This window comes from Euwallacea fornicatus, chromosome 4, assembly GCF_040115645.1.
Source record: "Euwallacea fornicatus isolate EFF26 chromosome 4, ASM4011564v1, whole genome shotgun sequence".
Taxonomy (NCBI): Eukaryota; Metazoa; Arthropoda; class Insecta; order Coleoptera; family Curculionidae; genus Euwallacea; species Euwallacea fornicatus.
In genome coordinates, this window is record NC_089544.1 from 725,216 (window position 1) to 751,482 (window position 26,267).

Consider the following 26,267-nt stretch of genomic DNA (forward strand, 5'->3'; position numbering starts at 1 on the left):
CTTTTAAAAATTCCTAATTAAGATTTCTTTTACCGTTAGTTTTCCTTGTTTGGTGACAAAGCTTCGATTACCATTTTCAGCCGACGTAACTGCGATTCCCCCAATTAACCACGTTTACGTGTCTGCAGTCTGTTTTTTTATGTAATCGATTACAATGATGATTGTCCGCCAGAACGTCGGTTGAATATGTTTTAATTCTAATAACAGCCATGACTATGACGAAATTTCGTTCAACAGAAAAACAGGTTTGTAGGTTTTTTAAAATACCTAAATTAGGCTAATTTTCGAACGATTACCGATAGAGTAATAATAATAAAAACCGGTGACTAAACGGATCGTTTCATTTTGCAACTAGTCACGTAATGAAAGGAGGTATCTGCATTACGTTCTCAATTCGCAAGTCGGTCCGGCAACAGCGAAGTTGACCCACATGCACGTAGAAATATTGCACGTAACACGTGCGGGAAACCATTACTTTCCGCACTCGTTAGCCAAATAGCAATTTCCCATTTGGCCATCAAAACACGACCTTTACTGCCGAAGTGAGCATTATATGCACCTCTCCATGTTAAGAGCTCCAGAAATTAACAATGTTGTGACATATTAACACCGGAATTATGCAATATGTATTAATGCTTTCCGTATCAGCGAAATTTACCTACATTTTGCCACATTCGAACCTTATATCAAATGGCGCCTGCCGGCGTGAATCAGTCGCGAAAAAATCAATATGTTTTCTCAGTTATTTAGTGTTAATATAGGTTTATAACTCGATACAAAAAATAGTATTTATTACACAGTTGGAGAGGATGGTCTGGCAAACTTGAACTGGTGCGATAATGCGCCGCTTTATGAAACTCGTGTCGCAACGCGCTATCTTAACGCACCGCGTTTCAAATTGAAATTAGGAGGAGAGAAGACCCATAGGTAATCTTTTCATTAATATTCACACTTCCAATTTAAATAGGTGCTTATTGACTTTATATAGTTAGGATATCCATGTCAGCATATTTATGTATATTGTAAAATTTGATTGATCGGTCTGACCTAAGTCAATTATTTAAATTAAATAATCGGACTGGGCACTTACACTTTTCTGCTTCGTGGGTTTTAATTATAAATCGATACCTAAACGTGTGGACATCACTCTACAAATTGGTGGACAAATCGTTGCGCCGGCACATGACGTATCTCTGACGACGAAATGATGCCATAACTGGGTCAATTTTGCGCGCCTTAAGAACAGGAAGACCCTGTATAATAAGGCAAACGATCGAAAAGTCTATCTATGCGGTCTCAAGCGAGTTTCGAAATTCCGACCTAATATCTCAAAAACTGTGGAAGCTGCAAAGAGGAAAATTACATCCGTCTTTAAGCACCCAGTTTACAACCCTTAGATTTCTTTATGCTTAAGAGATATCTGCGGTTGAAAAGTAATCGATGTTTCGAATTTTATTTAAATATCTGAAAATCTGTTGAATTGACCAGAAAAATAACTAGAGAATTTGGCGCTCTATATTTCAGTAGCAGAACGTTTCCCCGCTCGTAGAGCTATTAACTTTCATGAGAACTCTAAGAAGTTCTCTGACATCGTGTCTAAACATGCACGTTATGAACACCCTGTATGTGTGGGGGAATTTGGTCGTGAATTTTTTATTACCCTTGGCAACTAAAACTAACGGGTATATATACATTGCTCTAGACCTTAGTAGCATTGAAACAAACAACCTTATCTGAGACAACACTAATTTTATTGCAAACTGTCCTTTCTATTTATGTGCCAAATATCATAATTAAAACCTATTTACTCTCTGAAACTAAATACAGTTAAATCGATATTTTATGTCTTTGCTCAGTATATAGACTCGGGCAGAAGCGGCTGTTGTCTCGTTTTCCCTTCGTGATTTTGGAGGTCGTTTAGCTCGGATTATCACGTTTCTGTCTCCCAAAAATAAATAAATAAATAGATTTTATGGCATAGGTTTAAATCGAAAGTAAAATTCCAGCCAAATAAGGCCTTCTGCATTAATTGTTTCACTAATCTTCTCTATGGTTAGTGGCAACGTGCGTAGCCCTCCGGAAAACTGAGGCAATAAATTACTCCTTATGGATATAATTGGATTGATATCCGATATGTGATCACCCAATAAAACTTAATCCAGACGAACATTTTTTTTTTTCTTAATGTTGGAATTTTTTTTTATGCGCATGCGTGGGTAATCTTTGAGTTAACAAACGATGGAGATTATCTCGCGCCTCCCTAGAGCAGCCTGTGAGAAGCGCCCCTAATTAACTTGGTCTGTTTGACCAGAACCCTCCGGATAACGGTAGATATCCTAGTGCGTAAGTACCTGTCTCGCCTCTCGGTGCAATATATTAATTACTCTCTAATTCTGTCAGACACTTCAATATCACTCAATAAAACTTTATCAGGATATACCGAAATAACTAAACCCATCTCCTTCATTCATTCACCGTGCCTTCAAATTCACAAAAATCCTCCCTGGGCCCCTAAACTTTTAAGATGCATTCCACTGTAGAGTCAGTTTCGCCGTCTCAGCGAGGTACGGTGGTACCCCCTAAGTACTCGCGTAGAATGTGCTATAGTTTTCCCAAGGCATGGCAAAAGTAAATAACAATAAATTAAGGCTACGGAACCGTCAAAAAGCGTACTCGCTTGAAGGTCACGTGGCCACAGGTAACAAAATACTGCTCAATTGAAAATGGCGATTCAGTCGTTGGAAGAAACGCCGGGGTTTGAGAGTGGTACCGTTGAAAAATTAAACAATTTGTTGTTGTTTTTAATGGAAACCCGAGCGACGGTAATGTGAGTTCGTTTATAGTTTATCGGTACCGCGAGGATGATTTTAATATAATAAAAACTTAAATTGTGCACCGTTCATTGAGGGCAATTTTTCGAAATTTTCGGCGAATTATTGCTGGTGAAGAACTTTGAAAATGGCTTCTGGAAAGAATAACCAACACGGGATGTCTGAGTGAGTTTTTCTTTTTTTTTTTTTTTTTTGGTATTAAGGTATTATTGCCAATCCGATTAAATGCAACTCAGGATTTAATAATTGTAATAAGCAACAATGCTGGAAAGCAACTTAAAGGAGGACTACGAAAATAATTGAAAAATTAAATTACTACGGTTTCTGGAAAGTGAAGGGAAACGTTGCGATTGTTTCGGGGACGCGCGAGTGAAGAATTTGCGCGTTTTTTCGAAAATTTCGAAGATTGAAAAAGAGAATTCGAAATCGGATAAGAATATTCTTTAAGGAGACATCTTAAGAATTTCGTAGTTTTTTCAAACACCCCGTATATTTTATTATAATTTTAAAGCACGGACGGCGTTTCTTTTTGCAACTTTTGTGCACATTTTTCCTTCGCTCCATCGCCAAAGTGCATGATATAATATCCGCTCTATAGGACAAAAACGCATCCCATTGACGTCACCAAACAAGCCACGTTTTTATTCATTTGCTGATAACCATTCTAAAAGTTTAAGCGAAGAAAAAACCAATTGGGTCCTATTATATGCCTGTTTGCAAGCATAATTCCCATGTTTGCGATGCCTATTGGCAGTAAACGTGACAATATTAGCGGTCGTATTTCATTTTTAATGTTTTCACTTGCTGCATCGATGTGACTATACGCATAATTACACTGGATGAATGCAAATATTTGTGCCAATATTTTCGAGTAGCCGTAAAGAATTAAACGGTTAATTTATTATTGCAAATATTTGTTTAATCAGACTATCGCGAGTGCGGAATACTGAACTTGGAAAGGTGACGATTTTGACCAGCAAAACTTTCCGCCGAATGTGGAAATTTTCACTCTCGGAAGTATTATCTTTTGGTTTTTGTAAAACCGAAAAATCTACTACGTATAGTCGAGTCAGTGGATCTTTGCGTGCGCTTGTAGAGTGCGCACGAAACAAACATAGTATTCCCGACTAATGCAAATGGCAGTGAGGACAGCATATGTTGAGTTCCGTGCTTTTCGTCCCATTTTCGGTCCGTCAGCGCCGTAGGCCCAATATCTCTCAGTTGTACGGTAATTATTACTTTTGTGCGAAATTTTTCACAAGCGTACTGCAAGAATTTAGCGTACTATGTAATTCAAGTTTCTCAGCGAAATTCTCTGAGAATCAAAGCGCCTACCGCCCAAGTTGAGCAAGGTTTCAGCTTCCCCTTTGCGAGGATTTGTATGTCAAGTGCAGTAGCTCGCACGGCGACAACCATTGGTTCCGTAAGTCGACTTTTGTGAGTCTGGTACCCCATTCGTGCAAGGCAAGAAGCGATTCCTAGTGATCTATTGATCATACCCGCGGTCAAATCTTTGGCTGTTTTGTAGTTGACTTTGAATTGCGTATGTAGTAATCGGAGATTCCGCTTGAATATATACGGTTAAAAACAGTGAATTTGGCACCCGAAATTAGGACAAGGATATCTGTTTTTGTATGGCAAATTTCCATATTCACAACATTTTACGGTGTCCACACGTGTCTAACGAGTAGCTCTACAAGAACACCGTGGCCTTCCAGATGAAAGTCCGGCGCTTTCACCAATTTACTCAAATAAAAAAAAACAAATAAATTAGAACTATATATATCTGGATGGCGTCCAACCTCGAACTTCCTTATCGGAAACTAGTAGATACGTGAATGTGTCGTCACATAATCGTTCCAAGAGCGGAAAACATAACCAAAAGTAACCCGGCAGAGCAAGGGAACTACCGGTTCTAGAACGTCAACTCGTGGCGTTTCTAGAGCCGTGACGTCGCAACAGAGGGTCCAGTGATGACGTCGTCACTCGCCTGAACGGTTTTGGTCAGATCCAGCAAGTACAACTCCACCAATTGGCCCGCGTTGACGTGCATTTTTCAAATAACATTCACGTAGAAGATCCTCCTGGCCAGTTCCTTCCAAAAGAGCGGGAACACCCTCTCCAAACCGCAGTTGTGAAACGCTTATTATGACCCTCATTTCTCCGATGGCTCGATCCTGCGCGCTTCTAGATTTAAACTTGACGTCGAGGTCATGTGACGTCCTTCACCACCTTGGCGGGTAACGTGCTATTACATAAGATGTTTAGCATCCCTCATTTTGTTATGAATGTCGTGAACGTAGTATTCGAAAATCAGTTTATTATTTGCTGGTCATCGGTCTGCGAACGAATTATGAATTTTTTTTCTGCACAAATGACTGACCTCGACTTGTAGGAACAATGAACCTATCGAGTTGAGCACGTGTTTTCTTCTGATCTGCGTATTTCCTTGGAAATCTGTGGCAAAGAGATGTGAAAATGCACAGGGTTCTAGAGAATGAGATTTTTTATAAATTGGTTCAGATCACGACTAACACAAGGTGACTCGCTGATAAATTAGACATTTAAACTAACGTTATGGTTTATTGAGCAAATTTGAAGCAGTTGTTGCATTTTTAATATAAAATTCTAGAAGAAATAATTGCGAAATTCCTGAAAGGCTTTTCGATGGGACGAGCACTCCAGACCAGAGTCTCACGCAGGAAGGGCTAGAGGACGTTCAGTTCAAGGAAAATGACGGACACCAGGCTATCTTTATGTGAGAGAATGACAGAAATGCGAATTATCTGGTGTGAGTAACGAACACACTTGAAGCACCACCACGGTGCTTTAGGCAGGTCAGACTGAAATGGGACTAGAATTGCGCAAACCAACCAACACACTTTCATTCGTAATTGAGCACAGATTCACAGATGATAGCAAACTTGTGGTGATAAAGGGCACCTCGAAATATTGCCATAAAAAAAATATATTTTTTTTACTTGACGGTCGTAAAGAGGGCTTTAAGACTCGGGGCTCGTGTAGCTTAAATTTCACACCATCATTCGGCCTTTTCAAAAGTACCACTGAACCATAATTACCGAGGTACCCCATGATTTCACATTAAACGGATCTGCACAAACGAGCAATATTCAAGACAGACACTTTTGCCAGTTTGTCGTAATTATTGACAATTATTTATAAAAATCGACCATCAAGGTTGGAGAAAAATGAAAGCATGCTGCAGCCATGGACGACTATTTAACAGTTTTGTGTTCGTGAAATAAATTTGAACGCACTTTATTCGAAACCAACAGCTTTGGTTCCAGTGAGGGGCTGAAGAGTTGTTACACCCTGAGAGACATATTCAAAATACGTTAATTATTTATGAATCCAAAGAACATCTTCGATGATGTTGCGAGCTTTAGTGCATGCCACATTTAATGACTTCGTATTGGCTGAAACATGAATTAAAAAAAAAAAAACACGAAATTAAATATATAAAATAAACAAAACTAGAGAAAGTATATCAAGTAATTTAGATTCGTTGTTGGTGTTCATGAACGCAATCTGTCGGTCATTATCCACGATTTGATGATGATGTAGGCAGATGGAATAACAGCGGCGATAGCACGTTCTCATTGCATGAACAACGAAAAAAGCTCTCTCGTGTGGTTATTTTGTGTATTTAAATACTGTGTTTACACTGAATTTTCTTTCTACAATAAGGTGGCTTCCACCTCAATTCGTTCATGTTTAAAATTCATTTTGGTTTTGGAACGAGGAGAACAGAGAGATGCTGCTTAAGTTGAACTTTCAGCTCTTTCAAAAACGGTTCTCCGACAGGTGTGTGCTACTTAAAATTAATCGAAACATTATTGAGCTCGTGAAAAAGCTCCAAAAAAAAAATAAAAAATTTGCGAAGCGGAATCGGATCCAAAGAAGAAAGGGGCGGGAGGGGGAGGGGTGATTTGGTCTCTTCGATTATGTTGAATCTGCACCGATATTAATCAGTAGTTATTCGACCCGCATGACTCTTTTGAAATGCGAACTGTAAAAATTTAATTCCCCGATATTACGATTGATTGCTCTTTTATTGAGTCTTGTGACCATCGACTCACGTGAGCATCACATGTTCGTGTTAATCCGGTCACTTAGCTAGAACTCTTCTAACGATTTTCGATGGAGACATTAATGATGATAATCAAACTGGGCCTATTTAAGATTATACTAATCGTTAATTCAGACAATTTAGTATACAGGTTGAATGAAAAAGTTTGTGCCACGTGCCGACACCAGTTCCGTGGGCGGCTCGGGCGTTCAAAGAGAAAGATGATCGTTTCATTTTCAAATCGATGAGTATGCGACTTACGGCACAAAATCAATTGTGACTTTGCAGGTGGATCTTTGGAAGTTTATTAAAAAAAAAAACAAAACAATTTTATTGCGAATTTCGTTGTTTTGGCCAATTTTCTCGAAATTAGTGAATTATTTTAGTCCAAGCTGAAATGTGTTCAGGGTCTTTCAGAGGAGGCCGGTGCGTTAATGGACTTAGAAACTAAGTAGCCGCGATAACTCAATTCACGGGCTTCACGAATAAAAATCGACAATCGCCAGTTGCAATCTCTATTATGATTGAATTCATTTGCAGTAACTAAATCAGCCGCAATCTTAATCACAAATCGGTTTTGCAACAATGGCAATAGTGGCAATTCAATAAGATTTTCCTCATAACGACCTATTTCTTAAAGTTGTTTTAAAAAATCTAATTTGAAATAAATTTTTGTTACGTGGATTTTGACATTCATTTCTTCACTACTTCTGCAATTCCATTGTTGCCTGTCTCTCACTGTATAATTTTGCAACAATCGTTATTCGCTATTAATCTACTGGAAGAAATCGTATCGGACACAAGAAAACTACGGATTTTCTTCTAATAATTGAGTTACCTCATGCCCAAATAATGCTCAAAACTTGCGCAGTCGCGCCGCTATAGCCATTACGATTAGTGCTAGTTTTTGACCATAATTTGTGTGCGGCAAATTTGTCGATTTCCGAATATTAAAATATTATTTTTAAAGTCATGTTAACGGAGTTTGCCGAATCGGTACGACCGCGGTACGCTCTAAAGCACTTAAATAATTTTTCATGTTCCATAAATATTCTCTTTATAAGTCGTCTCTAATGAGATTTATTACGTCTCCATGCATACACTCGGTTAGGACATATTAACTAAAGCGATTCGTCTAATGAAGCCCCCTTTTTGTTTCGTTTAAAAGGCCAAAAGCTTATCATCCCCTAATGGACCCGTAGGGTATTTCCACATGGATGTGTGTATTGCAGTTTCCGTACTTGGTTTGATCAATTTGGGCGATTTATCTGTGTGGATCACTTGTGTTTCCGACGGTTTTGGTTGGACCATTTCAGAAGTAACTATACACATAGCCCTTTCAAGTGGACCTCCAAATAGCTGCAAAATGGCGGGTTAATAGTTTTACGTGTTTCTTGTACATGTCTGGAAGTCCACATTTGGCCGGCCCGCATTTGCCGTGCCTAGAATCAGTTTCTCATCGTGATCAAGTGATGATCAAAATTTGACAACTAACCGGAAAAAAATATTAAAAATAATTATCCCTGCTCATGGTGAATTGCTGTCGTAAGCCGAATCATGTCTACTTGGATATTTTAAGATTTAACAATAACGGGGTTCGTTTCATTATAACTCAAGGAGACGGGCACAATTCAAGATACCATTGTTCTTTCAGTTCTCATGACTGATATCCTTTTAACTTTTTTGCCGAGAAAATCTGTAAGGACCCAGCTAAGGTAAAATCTACGTGTAGTCGCATCGAAACTCACCAAATTCCACCCCAGTTACTTGTTCTTCTGGTTATAACACCGCAAGTATTGTGGTTTTAGTTCATGTAAGAGTTCTACTGCAGTAAAGACATAAGCAACCTAACGGGAATTGTATCACTCTGTATATACCAGGAAAGCAATCGCCAATCTTGATAATGGCGACTGAACGGGTACAATTGGGATGTTCAATGCGATGCTTAGTGCTACCAGCGCCACCTTCTGCAACGCGCCTCTGACTAATCCTCCAAACAAACCTTGAGACGGTTTTGAGTTAATTTTTAATGGTTTTTGAGCGTTTTAACTGCATTTTACGAGGCATCTAGCTAGATTTTGATGTCTACCCACACTGAATATTAATCGATAAATGCGTACTTCCGCGTACGTCATCACGTAAGCGCGTATTTCTTGTTGGATTCGGTACGAGTCCGGTACGCGTGACCCCTCGTTTTGCCCAATTAAACTGGAAATTATTTACAGAACGAGCTGCGAACTCGTTTGCTCCGTGGTTTAAGTCTACAATGGCATTACACGGATTTACTAAGACGTGAGTCAAGATACCCCATCACATGGCGAATCATTATTTAATTGAGATACTTTCCAATCCACACATTTGATTGACCAAAGAGTAGGTCAAGTGTGTCTAACTGCACTAAACCAGATATCCATCATCGTTCGTCAAATATTATTAATGCCAAAAAGTAATTCGCATCGAATTCTTTAGAGAGTAGGTTGCTTGCACTGAGGTCACTAATACGTTCGGTAAACTTCTGTCCTTTTGGCAATACTAGGTACTGCCCTCGGGTAAAAAGTTCAACTCTATTAACGGTACTCACGACCCTTAACAAAAAGTGCAAATAAATTATCAGATTCATTGTAATTGACAGTGCGAACAATAATCTCATCATCGTCTCTCTCGATAGTCTCGAAAGTTTGCTGAGATCACCGTTCAAGTTCAAGTTAGTTCAATGCCTCGAAATTACGTATAATCCATGTCATGTAAGTAACACTTAGTTAAATAGTCGATTGATTTGTTGGGTTAAGGTAAATTCGAAAAAATTAACTGTGGCGAAGTACCGTTTAATAAGAATTTAATGAACTGGCACAACTGGATGCCCTTTAAAGTGTATTGTCCTCAAGGAGAGATCCAATCTTCTCAAAAGTATTTTATTGGATAAGCACTGCAGGTTTCGTATTTTTTAACCCACCTCAGATTTGTCACAGCGGTTGTCTCGTATTGGTTCGTTTGCTGAATTACAATAGTTAGTGTTTATGTGCCTTGTTGATTTTTTTGTGATAATTTTTACTAAACTATGGCAAAAGCACGGAGCTTTTTCAATGAACCATAAACAGAAAGTTGGCTTGGCGAATTCGGATTGGAATAATAGACTTTTTATTGCAGCGACTCTGATAAGAGAGAGCGGGACCTGCAAGGCGAAAGCGAAGGTGGTCGCAACATGTTCGCCTATGAGAATCCAACCTTGTCGCTATCGGAAGACAACCTCAAGGACCGATCCCATTCTTCAGATTTCCAGGGAAGCACTGATTTTATAAGTGAGTACATGCCTGTCTGTTACCACGTAAAATGAAGGCGAATACCTAAAGGTTGGGCCTCACAATTTAAGCATTAAAAAAATACCGATTTTTGCTAATGCTTAAAAGAGACTGTTTCGTTTCACTTTAAGCAACTCGGGCTGCATAGCCCCAGAGAGCTCGGACTCGCGTGTACCGGGTGTAATTTTAAAAAGTTGCCGCGCCCCCGATTTCTAAAATATAAAATTAAGACGGAAATATTGAGACACTTGGAATGGACGGGTGAGAGGAGGAATTCGAAAAAAATCTCGCCCCCGACGGGCAGCGCTGCCTCGCTTTCTTAGATTGAGGACATGGACCAAGTGACACATCACTTTAAGGGTGTTCAAACGCTCTAAACAACGGTACAAAAATTTTGCTTTTCGCACCGTGGCACGAAACTTAAAAAAAAAAAGATTAAATATGATATTGAGAAAATGAGATAAAACTCCTGATTTTGATCCAACTTAATGATTTAATTATGTGATTTTCGAATCCACTTGTGTGGTACGTGAGATTTCTGGGGAGGTTAAGATTTTAAGCCGTCAAATCAACCCATGTGACAGTAATCTGATTGTTATTGATAAGAACGAGATTTGCGAGGTAATCACAATTTTGTGCGTTAACTATTCTTTTAATTATCACACGAACAGGGCCGGCCTCAGCCCGTCCGACGTCCTGGACTGTCGCCGAAACTCGCCGCCGCACACGGCCGGCACTGGCCACGAATTCGCGAACCGTTTTTGGGAAAAGCACGAAAATGTGCGGGTTTCATCACTTTTCTCTCAGGATTTTTCCGCAACCTCTTCTCGGTCGACCAGTGAACTGCCGCAATCCTCTGGAAGCGAAAACGTTCGATAAGACGCGTTTTCGTGATTCAACGGCCGCGGAAATTGATCTCGTTTAAAGTTTCCACTGTAGATGCTCGACAATGTTCTTCTAACCCATGCCCAAGTCACGTGACGCCTATCGCATTAGCCACATAGCGCTCTGGCATTAAAATATTTTAACATTTTAAATTTTTACGACCTGATAATCCGCAAATTTACAATGAGTCTCTATTCCCGAAAGCCATCTAAGACAACTTTATTGCAAATATATGGACGACAATAAAAATGGCGATATGTCATGGGCAAGCTGGGATCACGCTACAATTTATTGCATATCTAGATAAAGGAAATAAAGAGGAGGCTCGATCTGGTTTCGATTAAAAAAAAATTTATTCCGTTGTGGGTAGACCTAAGGGTAACCAGGTCCTTGAGGTAGTACCCACCTTGTAAGTTGGCCAAATAAATCGAGTGGTTTGCACAGTTGGTCCCCCGTACATCACAATGCCTGCTACAAGTGTGGACGTCAAGGATCCCCTCCAGTTCGATCCCCTACGTAAGTGCAGAGGAATAGTTTACGTGAGTTGTATTGCCCCGAGTAACGAAAATTTACTGCCTTAAAAGAGGGGGAGTAACGTCCCTCTTTCGACATTTTAGGTATAACCATTCTCCCATTCTCAAAGGTTTCCGTATTCTCCGAATGCGGCGACCATAACAAATTTTAAAATTCTCTATGCCTCCACAAATCGTCTGGATGGGTCGCCAAGCTTGGCAGCATTCCGACCCAACAAGAATCATGAGTTAAATTCGATATGTACTAATCTGATCATGGTACAAACTCGGCAGGGCGTGGACTCTAAATGTACCGGCCTTAAAGTGGGGGGGCGAGGTTGGACGGCCCAGGGTGGTGGCTTTTCTTTGCGCGTAGGGAGGCGGTCAGTAAAAATCTCACCAGACTTGCTAAGGCCGGCCCTGTCGGTGATGGTCAGGCAGACCACTCTGCTTGTTAGTCATCCGTTAATAAAATTCTCGAAAATGTGGATTGAGCCACCGTGAGACGATTAAGTTCAAGAGTTCCGATTGGTGGGATTCGACAAACGATGCCGCGAAGAGAAATGCGGGGTTCCATGGGAAATCGTTGGGGATGGGTGGTGAGGACCTCGGATGCGCAGAGAGTTGAAAGAACTTTCGGATCTGGTTTTCTTTGGTCCCTGAGATACCTACGCAGTACTTTATAGAACCTTGTTTGAGCATCGCATGTCATATTCTAGTTCGTGTAAAATAAACCAAACTGTGCCGCAGCTCGTTTCACTTCCAGGCAATAGACCGTGAGCTACCACACTCGGTAGCACTCTGCTACTGGTGTTTATTTGCCTTTACACCTAGTAATTTAATCGCCGTTATTATCAGCTATCTACCAATTTGAAGTAAACGTAATTTAAAGCATGCTAAGTAATATTTTTCGATAATTGCTGCTTTAATCCATCATTACTGTAGACCCTACGGCAGTGCATTATGTGCTATTAAAAACGCTGACAGTAAATTCTGCTGGCTTTCGTTGCCTCCTGCAGCAACCTATTTGTCGTACCCGAGTACTCGTTCAGGTACTTTTCGCTCAATCAGCCTATTTTTCACCTTCCAGCGGCCAATACTTACTTACGCACAGCCGAGCTCATATAGAATCGTTCGGTAATTCCGGGAAAACATTATTACACTTGAAACGAACAATTTCAAGATAAAACGCAGTATGTACGGTAATGTTTTGTGATAGCAAAAAAAATTTCAAAACAAATTCTAAAATTAAAAAAATTTAAAAAAATATATAAATTTTTAACATAAATAAAAAACATAAATAAAAATTTAAGAGAAAATAAATTAGAGAAAAAAAAGGTTAAAAATTCATAACATAACATAATTTAACAAATTAAATTTAATAATCAGTATTGCCTCCTCTAGTGACAATCCGCCGTGGCATGCCCTGTATTAAATTATCAATGGCTTCTTGGGGAACATTTTCCTTTTCTCTTAGAGCAGTTAAATTAATCGTTCGACGGGGCCAGAGCTACTCTGAGCCCCTGTAACCCTCGTTTTAATCCTATGCCTCAAACTCCCAATTGGATTAAGATCCGGCGAACGAGATGGCCAATCAAAAACCGTCACATCTTCCACTTTTAAAAAATTTCTGTTGCCTCCGCTGGTACGTGGAGGTGCATCGTGGTGCACGAATAAAAGAGGATCAGCAAAAGGTCAAACGGTCAACTTCATTTTGCACCGATAGGACTGCAACCCTCTGCCGAAAAGGCCTTGAATTCGCAGTCTTTCGCCGACGATCACGACCGAAAATTCTAACAGCTGTAGTTTGCAAAAGTTACCTTGGAAGCTCTGGGTGATATTCCTTCTTCCTCTTTGGGCTAAAGGGCGGTTCTGACCACCAGTGGTGACTTTTCTACGACTTCTTCTAGGTATATTTTTAGGGTTACCGGCTCTAAGAATCTTGAATAAGTTTTCGAAATAACCCCTTGTGTAACCCCCACCGCGCGTGCAATTGACCTTCGGGACATGCGCTGTTCCGAAAGAGCAAAAATTCGCTAACGCTACGTGGCAGCACTATAACCAGCAGCACAGGAATAAATCTGCTCATTTTTTTATGAATTCATGCACGTAGTAGACGCGTTCGATTTTGCAAGATAAAATGTTTCCCCCGTAAATACTGGGTGATTCTACGTATAAGGTTGTTTCTGTGGATGTCGGTGTAGGAGAGGGTTTTATTTTACAGTAGTCAACGATCAAAACCAAAACGAATCAACAGTATCAAAACTGAAGAAAACCGTACCATGGATAAAAGAGAAGGCAAGGAAAAAGTGCACCAAGAAGACCCTGTATAAACGATTGCCCATTTTGGGTTGGCTGCCAAAATACGACAAAACATGCGTGATAGGCGATATTTTGGCTGGTATTACTGTAGGGTTGATGGTCATTCCTCAAGGGTTGGCTTACAGGTAAAGAAGGGATGTCAAACCAACCCATGCGAACATTAAATTCATAGCGGTTTTCAGTGGTATAGCCGGCCTCCCCACCCAATACGGCTTGTACACTTCCTTCTTGGGGGCAATTGTTTACATTTTCTTCGGCAGTTGTAAGGATGTTCCCATGGGCCCTACTGCCATTTCCGCCCTACTAACCAACCAGGCTGTCGACGGCAAGGGGCCGGAACACGCAATCCTCTTGTGCTTCCTTACTGGGAGTGTCCAATTAGTGATGGGCATCTTCGGACTAGGTAAAATACCAGTGAACTACCTCAATTATGACCAATAAAAACACTTTCTTTCCCGCAGGGTTTCTGATAGATTTCATATCCGGTCCGGTATCCTCAGGATTTACTTCTGCGGTGGCTCTAATCATCTTAACGTCACAAGTGAAAGATATTTTGGGAATAGCCGCTGCTGGTTCAGTGTTTACTCAAATATGGCGGAACATTTTCCAGGACATTCATAACACGAACCCCTGGGATGCCATTTTAGGGTTCGCCTGTATCATCATTCTTTTAGTGATAAGGGTAAGCACGATTTGGTCCATTTTGGTATATTCGCAATTGAATATTCATGTAGGTTGCTGGACAATTCAAAGTGGGACCTTCCAAAGGCGAGCTTACAGGACTCCAGATGGTGATCAATAAGTTCATATGGTTGTTCGCTACTGCTAGAAATGCGATTATTGTTGTTGTATGCGGGTTCATCGGGTACTCGTTCTATGCTAATGGTTAGTTATGGTTTGCAAGTTTGCTATAGTTTTAAGTAATAAGTTTCGATTTTAAAGGAGAGTCGCCGTTTACGTTGATAGGGGCAGTCCCTGAAGGACTACCCAGTGTTCAGCCCCCCCCTTTCGGTTACACAAAGGACTTGGAGAATGGCACGCAAATCTATATCGGTTTCTGGGATATGGTGTCAAACTTGAGTACAGGAATCATTGTTACTCCTTTGATTGGTCTCCTGGAAACCATAGCAATTTGCAAGGCGTTCGGTGAGTTATGGCATCAAAGAATTATCGCATTTTGTCAATTTTGCAGTTGAAGGAGCATAATTTGTCTTTTTCGCTTCCTCAGCGGACGGAAAACCAGTTGATGCTACTCAAGAACTCGTAGCCATCGGACTTTCTAACATAGCAAACTCCTTCGTTCAGTCCTTCCCCGGTGCCGGAGCTCTGGCCCGAAGTGCCGTCAACAACAGCAGCGGAGTTAAGACTCCCATGGGTGGCCTCTATACGGGCCTTCTAGTAATCTTCGCTCTCCTCTTCTTTACTCCCTATTTCTATTACATCCCTAAGGCCGCGTTAGCTGCCATCATTATTGCGGCCGTCATTTTCATGGTGGAAGTCAAAGTGGTCAAACCTATGTGGAGGACCAAAAGTAAGTGATCATATGTGTATTTTCTAGAATGTTAAACTGAGCGTTTTGTCAATAGAAAGTGACTTCTTCCTTGCTCTGGCGACCTTCATCGCCTGTCTTGTGCTGCCCTTGGAAATTGGGATTATTATTGGAATTGGGCTAAATTTATTGTTTATACTGTATCACGCGGCGAGGCCGAAGATCAGTGTGGAAACACTAAAGGTTGACGTCAAATATGCCTCATAAGTTTCCCTCGTTATCTTCATGATTGCTTTTCAGACAAGAGACAACGTTGATTACTTGATTCTAACCCCCGACAGATGCCTGATATTCCCCTCAACAGACTACGTAAGAAACCTCGTAACGAAACAGAGCATCAAACAGGGAATGCCGGTGGTAATCGACTGTTCGCACATCTACGGAGCAGATTACACGGCAGCTTTAGTGGTAGGTTCCCTTACCAAAGATTTCGCCACCCGCAACCAGCCTCTATTTTTCTACAACCTGAAACCTTCAGTGTGTGCAGTGTTCGAGGGATTGTCCCCTACAGACTTTGTTGTTTATTACGATCATGATCAGCTGGATGATTTGTTGAAAAAACGGAACGCCAAAATCAATGAGGCGAACATGGTGTAATCATAACGTTGATCTGGAGTGAATTTCTGTAGCTGCCAATTTTAGGTACTCTTCTGGACAAGCTAACCGGGGCACAAGGTTAACGTTGCCAGAAACGATTTTTCAAGTTTAGGAGTAAAGTGGGAAGGCTCAAAGAACATTAGAAAAAGAATTGACAGATATGATTCTTCTATTGTTTTTTTTTCTTGAACTTACCTAATGCGTGTTGAGAAATATAACCGATCTGCAGGCGCATTTACACGTTAAGGTTTCTGTGTATTATCGTGAGCGTTCGCCTTCCGTGTCTAATTCCGGTTACGGGAGCAGATTGCGAATTTTCGCGTCGACGCCATTGCGGCAACATGGCCTACTGTGTCAGCCATCTTTGTTTTTGACAATTTATCCAGAAGCAGACCTCTTTCGCCGACCATATTGCCGCACTAGTGCAAACACCCGAATCGTCCAACTGCCAACCACAACCAGAACCACGGGCGAAAGCGAAACGCGCACTGAAGCAACAAATTCAGCCAATGTCAAATTTTATTAGAAATTTATTAAATTTCTGCCTGTCCCGCTAAATGACTTTGACATTTGCTAAATTCCACCGTTGCAGTAAGTGGGGGTAAAACACTAAGTCTTTCCGAGACATGGCTAGCCCGTATAGCTTCGATGTATTAAGAAGATATTCAAAATGAGATAAATATTACATTTTCAGGTAAGTTTATGATGTTAGCTTGCCTAAAAGGGAGTCTTGTATGTCCTTTTTGTCTAATTTTGACATAACTTAGAAAAGTATCTCAGAGATGCCTGGCAAATGTAGAACGCGCAACTTGCAACTATTATCAAACTACTTTCTATGAATGATGGCTATTTGTAAGTTAATTATTACTTAATGCGCATTACCGAATTATTTAAGGAATTATTAGAACGTATTTATTTGTATTTTTTTGTTGTAGTATAGCTGGATACGTTTTTACATTGTAAATACTATTGACTGTATAGCTGCTTTGTAGTTGTGAACTGTGATATTAAATAAAAAGTAAAAATTCCTATGGTTCTTTGCAAATAATAAACAAACGAGTCATATGTTTCGTTTACTTTTAATTTTCAAATGGGACAAAGACGCTTTATCCAGGTGATGAAGCGTGCCCGCAAAAAGTGAATTTACAAACAATCTGTGCAAAAAACCGATAAGTTTTTATTCATTTTTTTTACATATTATCGTTGCCTTACATTTTTCGACTATAATATGTCTTACGAAAAAAATTTTGTATGTAAACATACCAAACACGTGGCCGGAACGATCGATGTGCCACAAGAGCGACGACATCTCACAGGGTTGAACTAGTTTTAATTTGAATGGAGAGCGTTTATTGCATCCGCATAATCGAATTCAAACTAAACTTTGTAACTGTTTAATACACAGTACGTTGTAATTTTTGAAAGACAGTATACACGGCTAAATTCCAGTGCTCCGTACCCTCAAAACTTGTTTAAAAGACCTTTTTTAGTGTAATAGCGGGCTGACTACGGTCCTGTCCAATACTCTCGTCCTTAACCGATTACATGCAGATGATAAGCATTTGTTTACATGGGTATTTTATATTCGTGACACTATAAATGAGTGTGTGTGTGCAAGAGAGAGAAAAAGAGAGAGGGTAGGGTAAACATAACCCTACTTTTGACTGTAAGTAAATTACTATATAGAAAATGCCCATTTTATTATTCACGCAAAATTATTGAAATTGTTAATAAACTATTTGAGACCTTAACAATGGCGGAAGCTGAATCATTATCTAGCCTTTCCCTGCCTCAGAAAAGGTTTTACAGGCAGCGAGCACATGCGAACCCCATTGCAGACCATTGTTTTGACTAGTAAGTACATTTTGATTTTACGCATTATATGGGAGATATAGTCTTCAGGACAATATTCTTTTAATTTTCCAATTTCTGACCTGGCTAAGCATTTCAAATCAAATTGAATACAGAATGCTGTATGAAGTCTCGAAAAAAATGAACAATGTCAAAGTGGCAAGTTCACCCCAGACAGAGGAAAGGGTGTACATTATTAATAATCCGATAGAATAATAAATCAATCAAAGCTCATTTTTTTCTCATCCAAATCTCAAATTGTAATGTTATATGAAGAGTTAATTTCACATCCTGGTGCTGCTGTTTATCAGAGTATCCAAGGTCACCATATACTCTTTGAAAAAAGGTTGTGCTAAACTCAATTTGCTCTTGATTATTTTTTTCTAGTCCTGTTTCACCAGATCACATGGATTGGACCAAATACTACCCTGAACAAAATAAGTTGAATAAAGAAGTAGAGTTTATAGACATTGGGTGTGGGTATGGGGGACTTTTGATTACATTGTCCCCAATGTATCCAAATAATTTAATTTTAGGTAAGATTGTAGTCCATTTTCACCTCAGGAACTATTTAACTCTTGTATAGAGGTTGTATTTTGTTCATCTAATTCTGGAGCACCCTATAAACATTTTTTCAGGAATAGAAATAAGGGTCAAAGTATCAGATTATGTAATGGATAGGATAGCTGCCTTGAGGTCCCAGAACCCTTCAGAATATCAAAATATTGCATGTTTGAGATCTAATGCTATGAAATATTTACCTAACTTTTTTAGAAAAGGACAAGTAGGTGGTCCTAATTACCAATACTGCAATTTTTCTCAACATTTCCCAACCATTGCATATTTTAGCTCTCAAAAATGTTTTTCCTCTACCCTGACCCCCATTTCAAAAAGGCCAAACATAAGTGGCGAATTATTAATAAATGCCTCTTGGCAGAGTATGCTTATGTCTTAAGGGAAGGAGGCATAGTTTATACAATGACAGACGTCAAAGATTTGCATGACTGGATGGAGCAACACTTTCAAGAACACCCACTGTTTCAGAAGGTTAATGAAGATGATCTTGTATGTGCATGAATTTAAGTACAGTTTTGTGGTGAAATTATGTTTTTGTTGGTTCCAGAGCGACGATCCTATTGTAGATAAATTGTACAGTAGTACTGAGGAGGGACAAAAAGTGACAAGGAACAACGGCGAAAAATATTTGGCAGTTTTCAAGAGAACGTTAGATAACAACTTAAATCAGTGTTAATAAAAGGGCATGTTATTTATTTGATTTTAAATAGCTAATGTAATTAAATAATAACGAAATGTCCTGAATTCAAGACGCGTTTATGTTTATTTCACTGTTAGTTTGAATCCCTCTCAATGTCGTCTTATTCCTTTGCTTTTTGTCGCTTTTTTCTTAAAGTTTTGGATTTTTGATGTTTCTTTGGCTCACCGTCATTGTTAACCTCAAAGACTGTCTTTATGCTGTTCTCCAGTTCTGTCACAATTATCTGAAAAAGTAAGTTACAAAAGCGTGGTTTAGATTAATACAAATTAGGGGGATTTGTTCAAACTTACCTTTAAATCGGTTTTGTTTCCCGGCTGTTTAAGGCAAGCTTGCATAATGGTTTTGAAATACGCATAAATTTCATCATCTTGCATTAAATGCTTGTAAGTGCCAAAGTTTCCATGCAGTTTCTTTAAAGCTTTTTCATTGTACACTATCAGGGTTAAACAATATGCAATATTCCTTTGATGGTGGATGTCATCAGTGAGTTCAAATTTAAAACTGAACCTGTCCACCAGGTTCTCCATGTGTTTTTGCTTAGTGATTAGCGCAAATAGAAATCTGAGTAAAACCACAATAAATTTGTAAACATCGTGACAACAATGTTTCTCAACTTACTTCATGATGTATTTAATGTTCTCCTCAGAAATGTCCTTGCATTCAATTAAATGAGAAAATATGTCAGGTAAAACGTTGTACAGATTGTCCTCTTTTTGAGCCAGAGTAACAAAAAATGTCCGACACATACTGTTCAGCTCCTCGTCGGGATCAATTAACTGATTACTCATCAAATGAACGTAGGAATGAGCTCGAATCATATCGCGAAGTATTAAGCTTGATACGGAGAAGAATGTGGTTTTGCGGATTTCTATCGAGGGATCCTTTAATCTAGAAGATGACAGGCGACGTAAAATGGGAAGAATTGCACAGTCTCACCAAGGCACCTTTCATAGATTTTGGATGTCCAGGGCTCGATAATATTCGGGAATCTTGTTAACAGGTCCGAAAGATGTCCCAGAATTGATGTTTTGATTTCTGAATACTTGGTTTTTTCTAATATGGTGAATAATAACTTGATATGATTCCTAGCAAAATCGCTGGATACTAACATATATCTGGGAAAATTGAAATAAAAGTCTCAACTATCAATACCTTTTATATCAAAATCCTTTAATAAATTCCTTACCTGATCATAGCAGTAACTGCAGCCCCTTGTAGATGCACATTAGCGAAAAGTTCCTGCTTTTCGCAAACGCTAACAATAACATTTGCCAACTGCGCTAAAAGTCCTTGTCCTGTAACAGTATTTTTTTCCAAAACCTGCAAAATAAATTCCGCATCTTCGTCGTCAGCCTGCTCCCCTTCTAAATTGATTTCATCGGCCTAGCGAGAGTAAAATATCAGAAAGGTGTTTTCTTTGCAGATATCACATACTTTTGTAACTGTTGATATAGTTGAATTTACAGTGGTAGATGCACTAATAGTATTGACTTTTTTATTTTTATTTTCCTTAGATTTCAAACCCTTTCTTGCGATTCGGATATTCTCTCTTCTCTTTAGTTCCTTATAGACTGTTCCGTCAAGAAAATTCAACTGTTCTATGGCCACAATCCCCAAGAGTTGACACAAACGTATGTAAATAAAGCATTCCAGCTCCTTTTGCTCCGACAATTTACCGAGAATATGTTTCAGGAAAGCATCGCAAATTTCTTGAGGTTTTCCACACACCTATGAGGATATTTCCTAACAAGATTAAGGAAACTCATCGAGGCATTTACATACTTGATACAGGAAATTCATTGCATGTACCAAGGCATGATAATAGAATTCTTCTCTTTCAAAAAACTTTTCTTTTAGAATAGTGAATAGACTGGTCCAAATTGGATCTTTGTGGTTGATTCTAAACGAATGGTTTTCCGAATTAACATCGGTTTTCTCTTTACCGGCCAGGGAAAGAAAATTGCACGCACTTCCAAAGAATGCTAGGTTTTTACGGCCCATTTCGCCAAAGGCTAAAATATACAAATATCTACAACATATATATTTACCTAAATTATTAAAAAAAGTGTGAATTTTTATGTTAGTAGAGAACATAATTTTGCATTTCTTAAAATTTAATTATAAATAATAAAACACGTTATTACGCCTATCGAAGGGATCGAAATTCTTATAAAATCGGCTGTGGCGGAAACCTTACGGTAACACGCCAATATTGCAATAATATTAATCTTAAAACAAAAAATAAAACCAACTTACCTATACAAGACACCACCGTTATGTTTCGAATTATAATTGTACTGCGACCAAGAGCGGCCATTCGTAAAAGCTCCAAACTAGCATGAGATTGTTCATCAGAAACGGATATTTTTTTAGTGAAATATTTCCAAAAAACGTCAATAATACTATTATCGAGAATACCTTAAACGGAAATTAAAGATAAATATGTAACTAATGAAGTGAGGAAGAATTTCAACTCAACTTGGCACTAACATCACTCCTTACCTTTGCTAACCCACTCCCTGATAATTTTCTCTAAATCATATAAACAGGTGCTAGGAACGAATTTGAGTAAGTCTATTAGTCTATTTACAACCGTAATGCCATGCTCCCTAAAACGGTTTAAGATGAAACAAGTCCACTTAATATCACTTTTGAACTTACATCATATCTGAAGCGTCGGTTTTTAAATAAATTGTTTTAAACGCTTGAATGATCACATCTGTTCTGTCTTGTTCGTTTCTCTTCATGAGGGGAAGCATTGCTAAAAAAGTAGCAACAAGATTGATTTCTAGTGAATGCTAGAGCATGAATCTTTACCCATTATGCCGATTTTCGCGTTATCTAAACCAAATTGATACGCTGCAATAAAGAAGGCTACTGCCTCGTGCATATCACTTATACAGGTGGTCTCAAGTAAATCTCTCATAAGATGAATTGCATCATCTAATATTGTCAAAAAAATTACGGCTTCTTGTAGATATTCCACCTTTTTCTAATGAAACGTGATTCATTAATATTGAAACGTGCAATACAAACGAAATTAATAATTACTTGTAAAACTTCAAATTTCTGGAAATCTTCTTCGGTTATAAATAAATCGCCGTGAGATATTCTATTTTTAATTCCATCCATTATTTGCAGGTCTTCCATATAAATGACTTTTAAACGAGACAAAAATTCTTCCATTATGACTCCTTCGTTGCTTTCTCTAATCGATACAGGGTGTTTCATAAATATACTGATAAACTTCAATGTTCGTTAATTATTCACACTTGTGTCATATGTACCTTATGTTTATTATGCTGTGTCTTACAGTCGAACACGGAAAAATCGCATATTTCATAGACAATACAAGTAAACAGAAATACTATATAAGTGCCTATGGTAGAAGTATTGGAAGACCATAGACAACTAAAGTTTACTTACTCATTCGTTTCTAAATCATCCGCAGACTTTCTCCACATTTCAATGGCATCCTTGTAGCGTCCTTCCTTTAGATACATCCTGATAAGCTCAGAGACGTCTTTTTTGGCCAATTGGTGTTCTTCGTCGTCTTCTACTGCATCTTAAAGTCATATCATTTTGTATATTAGTTTTCTCTCCTTACTAAATGTTGCTCGTGATACTATGTTTGTCAATTTTGTAATAGACCAGTTTACTACTCCAAAAGAATGGGTTAGGATGAACTGAGATATTTAAATTTGCAATCTTACTTTTCAATTGCAACAATTCTAACAGCATCTTTTTCAAATCTGGGATTATCTGTTCCCACTGCTCCTCCATCTCCTGCACCTTCAACATTTTCGCCTGCTCAATTTGCGGTTTAAATTCATCTAGCAATTGTGTTGCTTCCTTTAAGTCTTCTTGCATTTTCGATAGAGATAACTGAAACAAAATATTGCATTCTCAAAGAGAAGTAATTGGCTAGAAAAGACTTCTTACATAAGCACCAAAAGTATTGTATTGTAGAAAAGTGGTAACACAGTTGGCCGCGTTTTTTCTTACAAGCGCTGATCTATCATGCAAATGATTGACCACGATCTTCTTCAGAACATCATTTACAAGATGTCTTGGAATGGCTGTGGCCTCTTGCAGCCGGCTCCAATGCTGCATAACTCGAGCTCTGAAATTGACTTATATTTTGCCACAGAGTCCTTTCCTATACTCATCATATCGACTTACCGAACATGAGCAGAATTATCTCGAATGTGCTCTGTAAGAATGGTAAAAAAACCCTCTTGGTACTCTGTTTCTTCCTCGTTTAGATCATGTTTGCTTAAAACGTGTAGTATAACTTCCGTTATCACGTTCAAAACAGAATTTCTTAACGTGGCGGGCTGAAAACCCGTTAAATGCAACATCGATGTTGAAATTGATTATTTGTAATAATACCTCATGGTATAAGTATTTGTTCAAATACAGAACCTCGGGTAGCATAAGTTCCGGCAACGAACCTGCCAAAGCCGTTAAAAATTGGGCACAAAATCTTGATCCCTGAAAGCATTAATCACCTATTCAAATTACTAATAAAAGATTAATGAAGCTCATATAATTCTTCACACTTTAGGTATGTAAAACATCACCTGGCTATCTTGAAATTTCTCCTCAGTTTGCCACTCTGTTATTTCTTGAACTAAAGCATGAATTAGCCCTTTACAGCCAAAGCTAACCACCAGTTGCTTTATTCCGTCAGGGAGACATTGGATCAGATGTTCTTCATTTTTGATCATTTGTACTATTCGAATTGTAAAAGTTGTACTATGGTTGTAAGTTTGGAGCAAAGTACCTATAGAACTTATTATAATAAGAAACCACACAACTGAATTTTCACATTCTTAACCTATGAGGTTGAAAACTTCCTCTCTGGTTTCCTTTTCTCCTTTTATTAGTGGATTCTCAAGAAATTTGTAGCAAAGTTCAGCGACAATAGTAATTAAATTCTCTTCCACAACAGGAGGATCCCAAAATAGGCCTATTTCCATTTGAAAAATGTTATTTAAAGATAAGAGAATGTTTTTCTTATCCAAGTCAAACATTAAATTAGTGACCTTCTTGTTCCTTTTCAAGAGGCCCTGGTTTTTTGCTTTAATTGTGTTTTTTGCTTCAATAACTAGAACCGTTTGGACGTATATGTAGATTATCATTTTTATTACATTTTGATATTTTTGTCCCACTTCTTCAGTAATGTTAGACCGGTCCTCTATCAAAAAGCCTAAAGATTTCGTAAGGTCTACAACCACTAAAAATAAATTTCCTTGATATATTATATGTTAATGTTATTTGCTGATGTTGAAGTAAAGCTAGTTATCAAAGGAACCAAGAAGTAGGTGCTCAAATTTTACTTTAACATTTAGCTCTAAAGAATTAACCAAATTTGAAGAATTTGTATTAATCATACCTACCCCTATGTAGATCTTGGTAGGATTTAAAAATTACATCCATTTGCACTGTATCTTCATAGTACAATATCGAATAAAATACAGGAAAATTTTCTAAGATAAATTCTGGGCCTTCTTCTTTAAGGCACAATTTGGCGTCTACAAGCATATTATAGTCAAAGTATAAAATATAATTTAACACATGGAATTCATCCATAAGCTTACACAGTGTGTCTAAGAAAAGCATGCCTTCCTTCAAATTCTGTCAAAATAAAATCTATTTGTAGACACTTTTTCTCCTCTATATTATGGTTACTTTAGATGGAGTTTCAAATCACTGCAGAGAGCATCCTTATCTTGGACATATTGTATAAAAATGTACACAATTCTCACCTTTTAGTCTATTAATGATTTCCTTAGATTGGATAAGGTCCCTAACAAAATAATCATCATTCTCAGATGCAAGATCTTCCCTTTTTGAGGGAATAACAAAGTTAAAGTGAGCCATATATTATAAGAATAATGGTCCTAAAAAGAAGCAAATACATTATGTACTTACAATCAAAGTGCACACTTCGAAAAACATATTTGTAGCGAGCTACAGATTGTCAATGTTGCTGCCATACTTGTAACTATATCTAGAGAGTGCAGCTCACCCAAAATAGAATTTAACAAGGATTGAAACAATGAATGCAGTAGGGAATACAGAGGTAAATGTCCCTAAAGTACTTACGACTTGATTTAAAATTTAAAACCTTTGGACAGGGTTCATTTGCATTAAGAACGAGATGAAGTGTGTATATTATGTCGTGATTATACCATCTTAATAATGATGTTATAACTTGCTTTCTAAAGAATAGAACATCTATATACCTATTATGTAGGAGAATCCTAGTGATATACAAGCCCAAGGGATATTGAACAGCTTCGTTGACCAAAAATTACAAATCAATGCTGCTAGTAGACAATGAAAATCTATATAAATAGAAAGAAAATGGTATGAAAAAACACGAAACCTTTTTTTCACATTTTTAAATAGATCTTTTCATTAATTGGAGTTATCCGTTATTTTTGAATCAAACTTCTTCTTCTTCTTTTTCGCTATGCATTTGGTACCCTTGTCACGATACCAACGTAGAGCCAAATTTTTTTTTCGTGGAATCAGGAGTATAGCCTCTGGGAATCTTGCACATGAGGGCCCGAGAGTATATTGATGTGGCAACACTGTAGTCATTTCATTAGCTATAGTTTATGGAAAGACTTTTTTGAATTTCGGTATTTATTATTTTTTACTATTTTCTCCTCGATTTTTCTAAGAGTTTAGTAAGTTGAACTATTCTTTAAATTTTTAAAGCTTGCCATAAAAACACTTGAATTGCCGGAAGTTTCCTCATTTCTGTAACGATTCTATTTGAATCAAATATAGTTTCTCAAACTTAATTATCGCATTACAAGTTCCTTCACCATAACGTCGCCAAATTTCTCGGTTTACGCATATTTTAATTCTCTTTAATAAAACAATGAATACTACCTGTTTCGTTGCCTAAAAGCTTCAATTTCAAGCAAGTCTAGAGGAACTACCTAGGGTTACCCTCAAGTTCAGTATACACACATATCATGAATTGATGTCTAAAATTTGCCATTCAAGAACCAACGTTTTGGAACGTTAAATATTGA

General features: G+C 38.2%; 3 protein-coding genes across 8 annotated transcripts; 2 read left to right on the top strand and 1 right to left on the bottom strand.

Annotated features, from left to right (window-relative positions):
• Positions 1–2,547: 2,547 nt before the first annotated feature.
• Positions 2,548–17,114, top strand: LOC136350831 (sodium-independent sulfate anion transporter-like). Of its 6 annotated transcripts, XM_066302922.1 has the most exons (11): positions 2,548–2,996; positions 10,069–10,220; positions 13,842–14,064; positions 14,122–14,342; positions 14,401–14,621; positions 14,674–14,824; positions 14,882–15,085; positions 15,168–15,470; positions 15,526–15,671; positions 15,729–15,896; positions 15,967–17,114. In XM_066302922.1, the coding sequence occupies exons 1-11, from the start codon at positions 2,959–2,961 to the stop codon at positions 16,042–16,044; spliced, it is 1,905 nt and encodes a 634-aa protein (XP_066159019.1). In that variant the 5' UTR covers positions 2,548–2,958; the 3' UTR covers positions 16,045–17,114. The 6 variants fall into 6 exon arrangements, with proteins under 6 accessions (XP_066159019.1, XP_066159016.1, XP_066159015.1 ...); XM_066302919.1 differs by having other exon boundaries at positions 2,550–2,996; positions 13,845–14,064; positions 15,729–17,114; XM_066302918.1 differs by having other exon boundaries at positions 2,552–2,996; positions 15,729–17,114.
• Positions 17,115–17,688: 574 nt separating this feature from the next.
• Positions 17,689–19,261, top strand: LOC136350832 (tRNA (guanine-N(7)-)-methyltransferase). Its single transcript, XM_066302925.1, has 5 exons — positions 17,689–17,939; positions 18,324–18,472; positions 18,575–18,720; positions 18,786–19,001; positions 19,060–19,261. The coding sequence occupies exons 1-5, from the start codon at positions 17,839–17,841 to the stop codon at positions 19,186–19,188; spliced, it is 741 nt and encodes a 246-aa protein (XP_066159022.1). The 5' UTR covers positions 17,689–17,838; the 3' UTR covers positions 19,189–19,261.
• On the bottom strand, positions 19,179–25,704 carry Cap-D2 (CAP-D2 condensin subunit). The gene is made up of 22 exons (XM_066302917.1): positions 25,464–25,704; positions 24,984–25,118; positions 24,615–24,749; positions 24,053–24,451; positions 23,796–23,998; positions 23,605–23,706; positions 23,395–23,549; positions 23,155–23,335; positions 22,926–23,097; positions 22,639–22,777; positions 22,264–22,420; positions 22,030–22,204; positions 21,874–21,973; positions 21,715–21,821; positions 21,469–21,630; positions 20,995–21,224; positions 20,647–20,940; positions 20,399–20,595; positions 20,157–20,327; positions 19,831–20,100; positions 19,503–19,773; positions 19,179–19,435 (listed from the first exon to the last, which is right to left on the bottom strand). The coding sequence occupies exons 2-22, from the start codon at positions 25,096–25,098 to the stop codon at positions 19,313–19,315; spliced, it is 3,858 nt and encodes a 1,285-aa protein (XP_066159014.1). The 5' UTR covers positions 25,099–25,118; positions 25,464–25,704; the 3' UTR covers positions 19,179–19,312.
• Positions 25,705–26,267: the final 563 nt, after the last annotated feature.

Bases quoted from the DNA above. Each gene is read 5' to 3' on its own strand.
- LOC136350831 (XM_066302918.1), top strand. From the start codon at position 2,959: ATGGCTTCTGGAAAGAATAACCAACACGGGATGTCTGA. The intron at 14,065-14,121 runs GTAAAGAAGGGA...AGCGGTTTTCAG, and splicing joins CCTCAAGGGTTGGCTTACAG to TGGTATAGCCGGCCTCCCCA. The intron at 15,086-15,167 runs GTGAGTTATGGC...TCGCTTCCTCAG, and splicing joins AGCAATTTGCAAGGCGTTCG to CGGACGGAAAACCAGTTGAT.
- Cap-D2 (XM_066302917.1), bottom strand. From the start codon at position 25,098: ATGGCTCACTTTAACTTTGTTATTCCCTCAAAAAGGGAAGATCTTGCA. The intron at 22,778-22,925 runs GTAAGATTGCAA...TATGACTTTAAG, and splicing joins AGAATTGTTGCAATTGAAAA to ATGCAGTAGAAGACGACGAA. The intron at 20,596-20,646 runs GTATGTGATATC...TACTCTCGCTAG, and splicing joins CTATATCAACAGTTACAAAA to GCCGATGAAATCAATTTAGA.
- LOC136350832 (XM_066302925.1), top strand. From the start codon at position 17,839: ATGGCGGAAGCTGAATCATTATCTAGCCTTTCCCTGCCTCAGAAAAGG. The intron at 17,940-18,323 runs GTAAGTACATTT...ATTTTTTTCTAG, and splicing joins GCAGACCATTGTTTTGACTA to TCCTGTTTCACCAGATCACA. The intron at 18,721-18,785 runs GTAGGTGGTCCT...TGCATATTTTAG, and splicing joins ACTTTTTTAGAAAAGGACAA to CTCTCAAAAATGTTTTTCCT.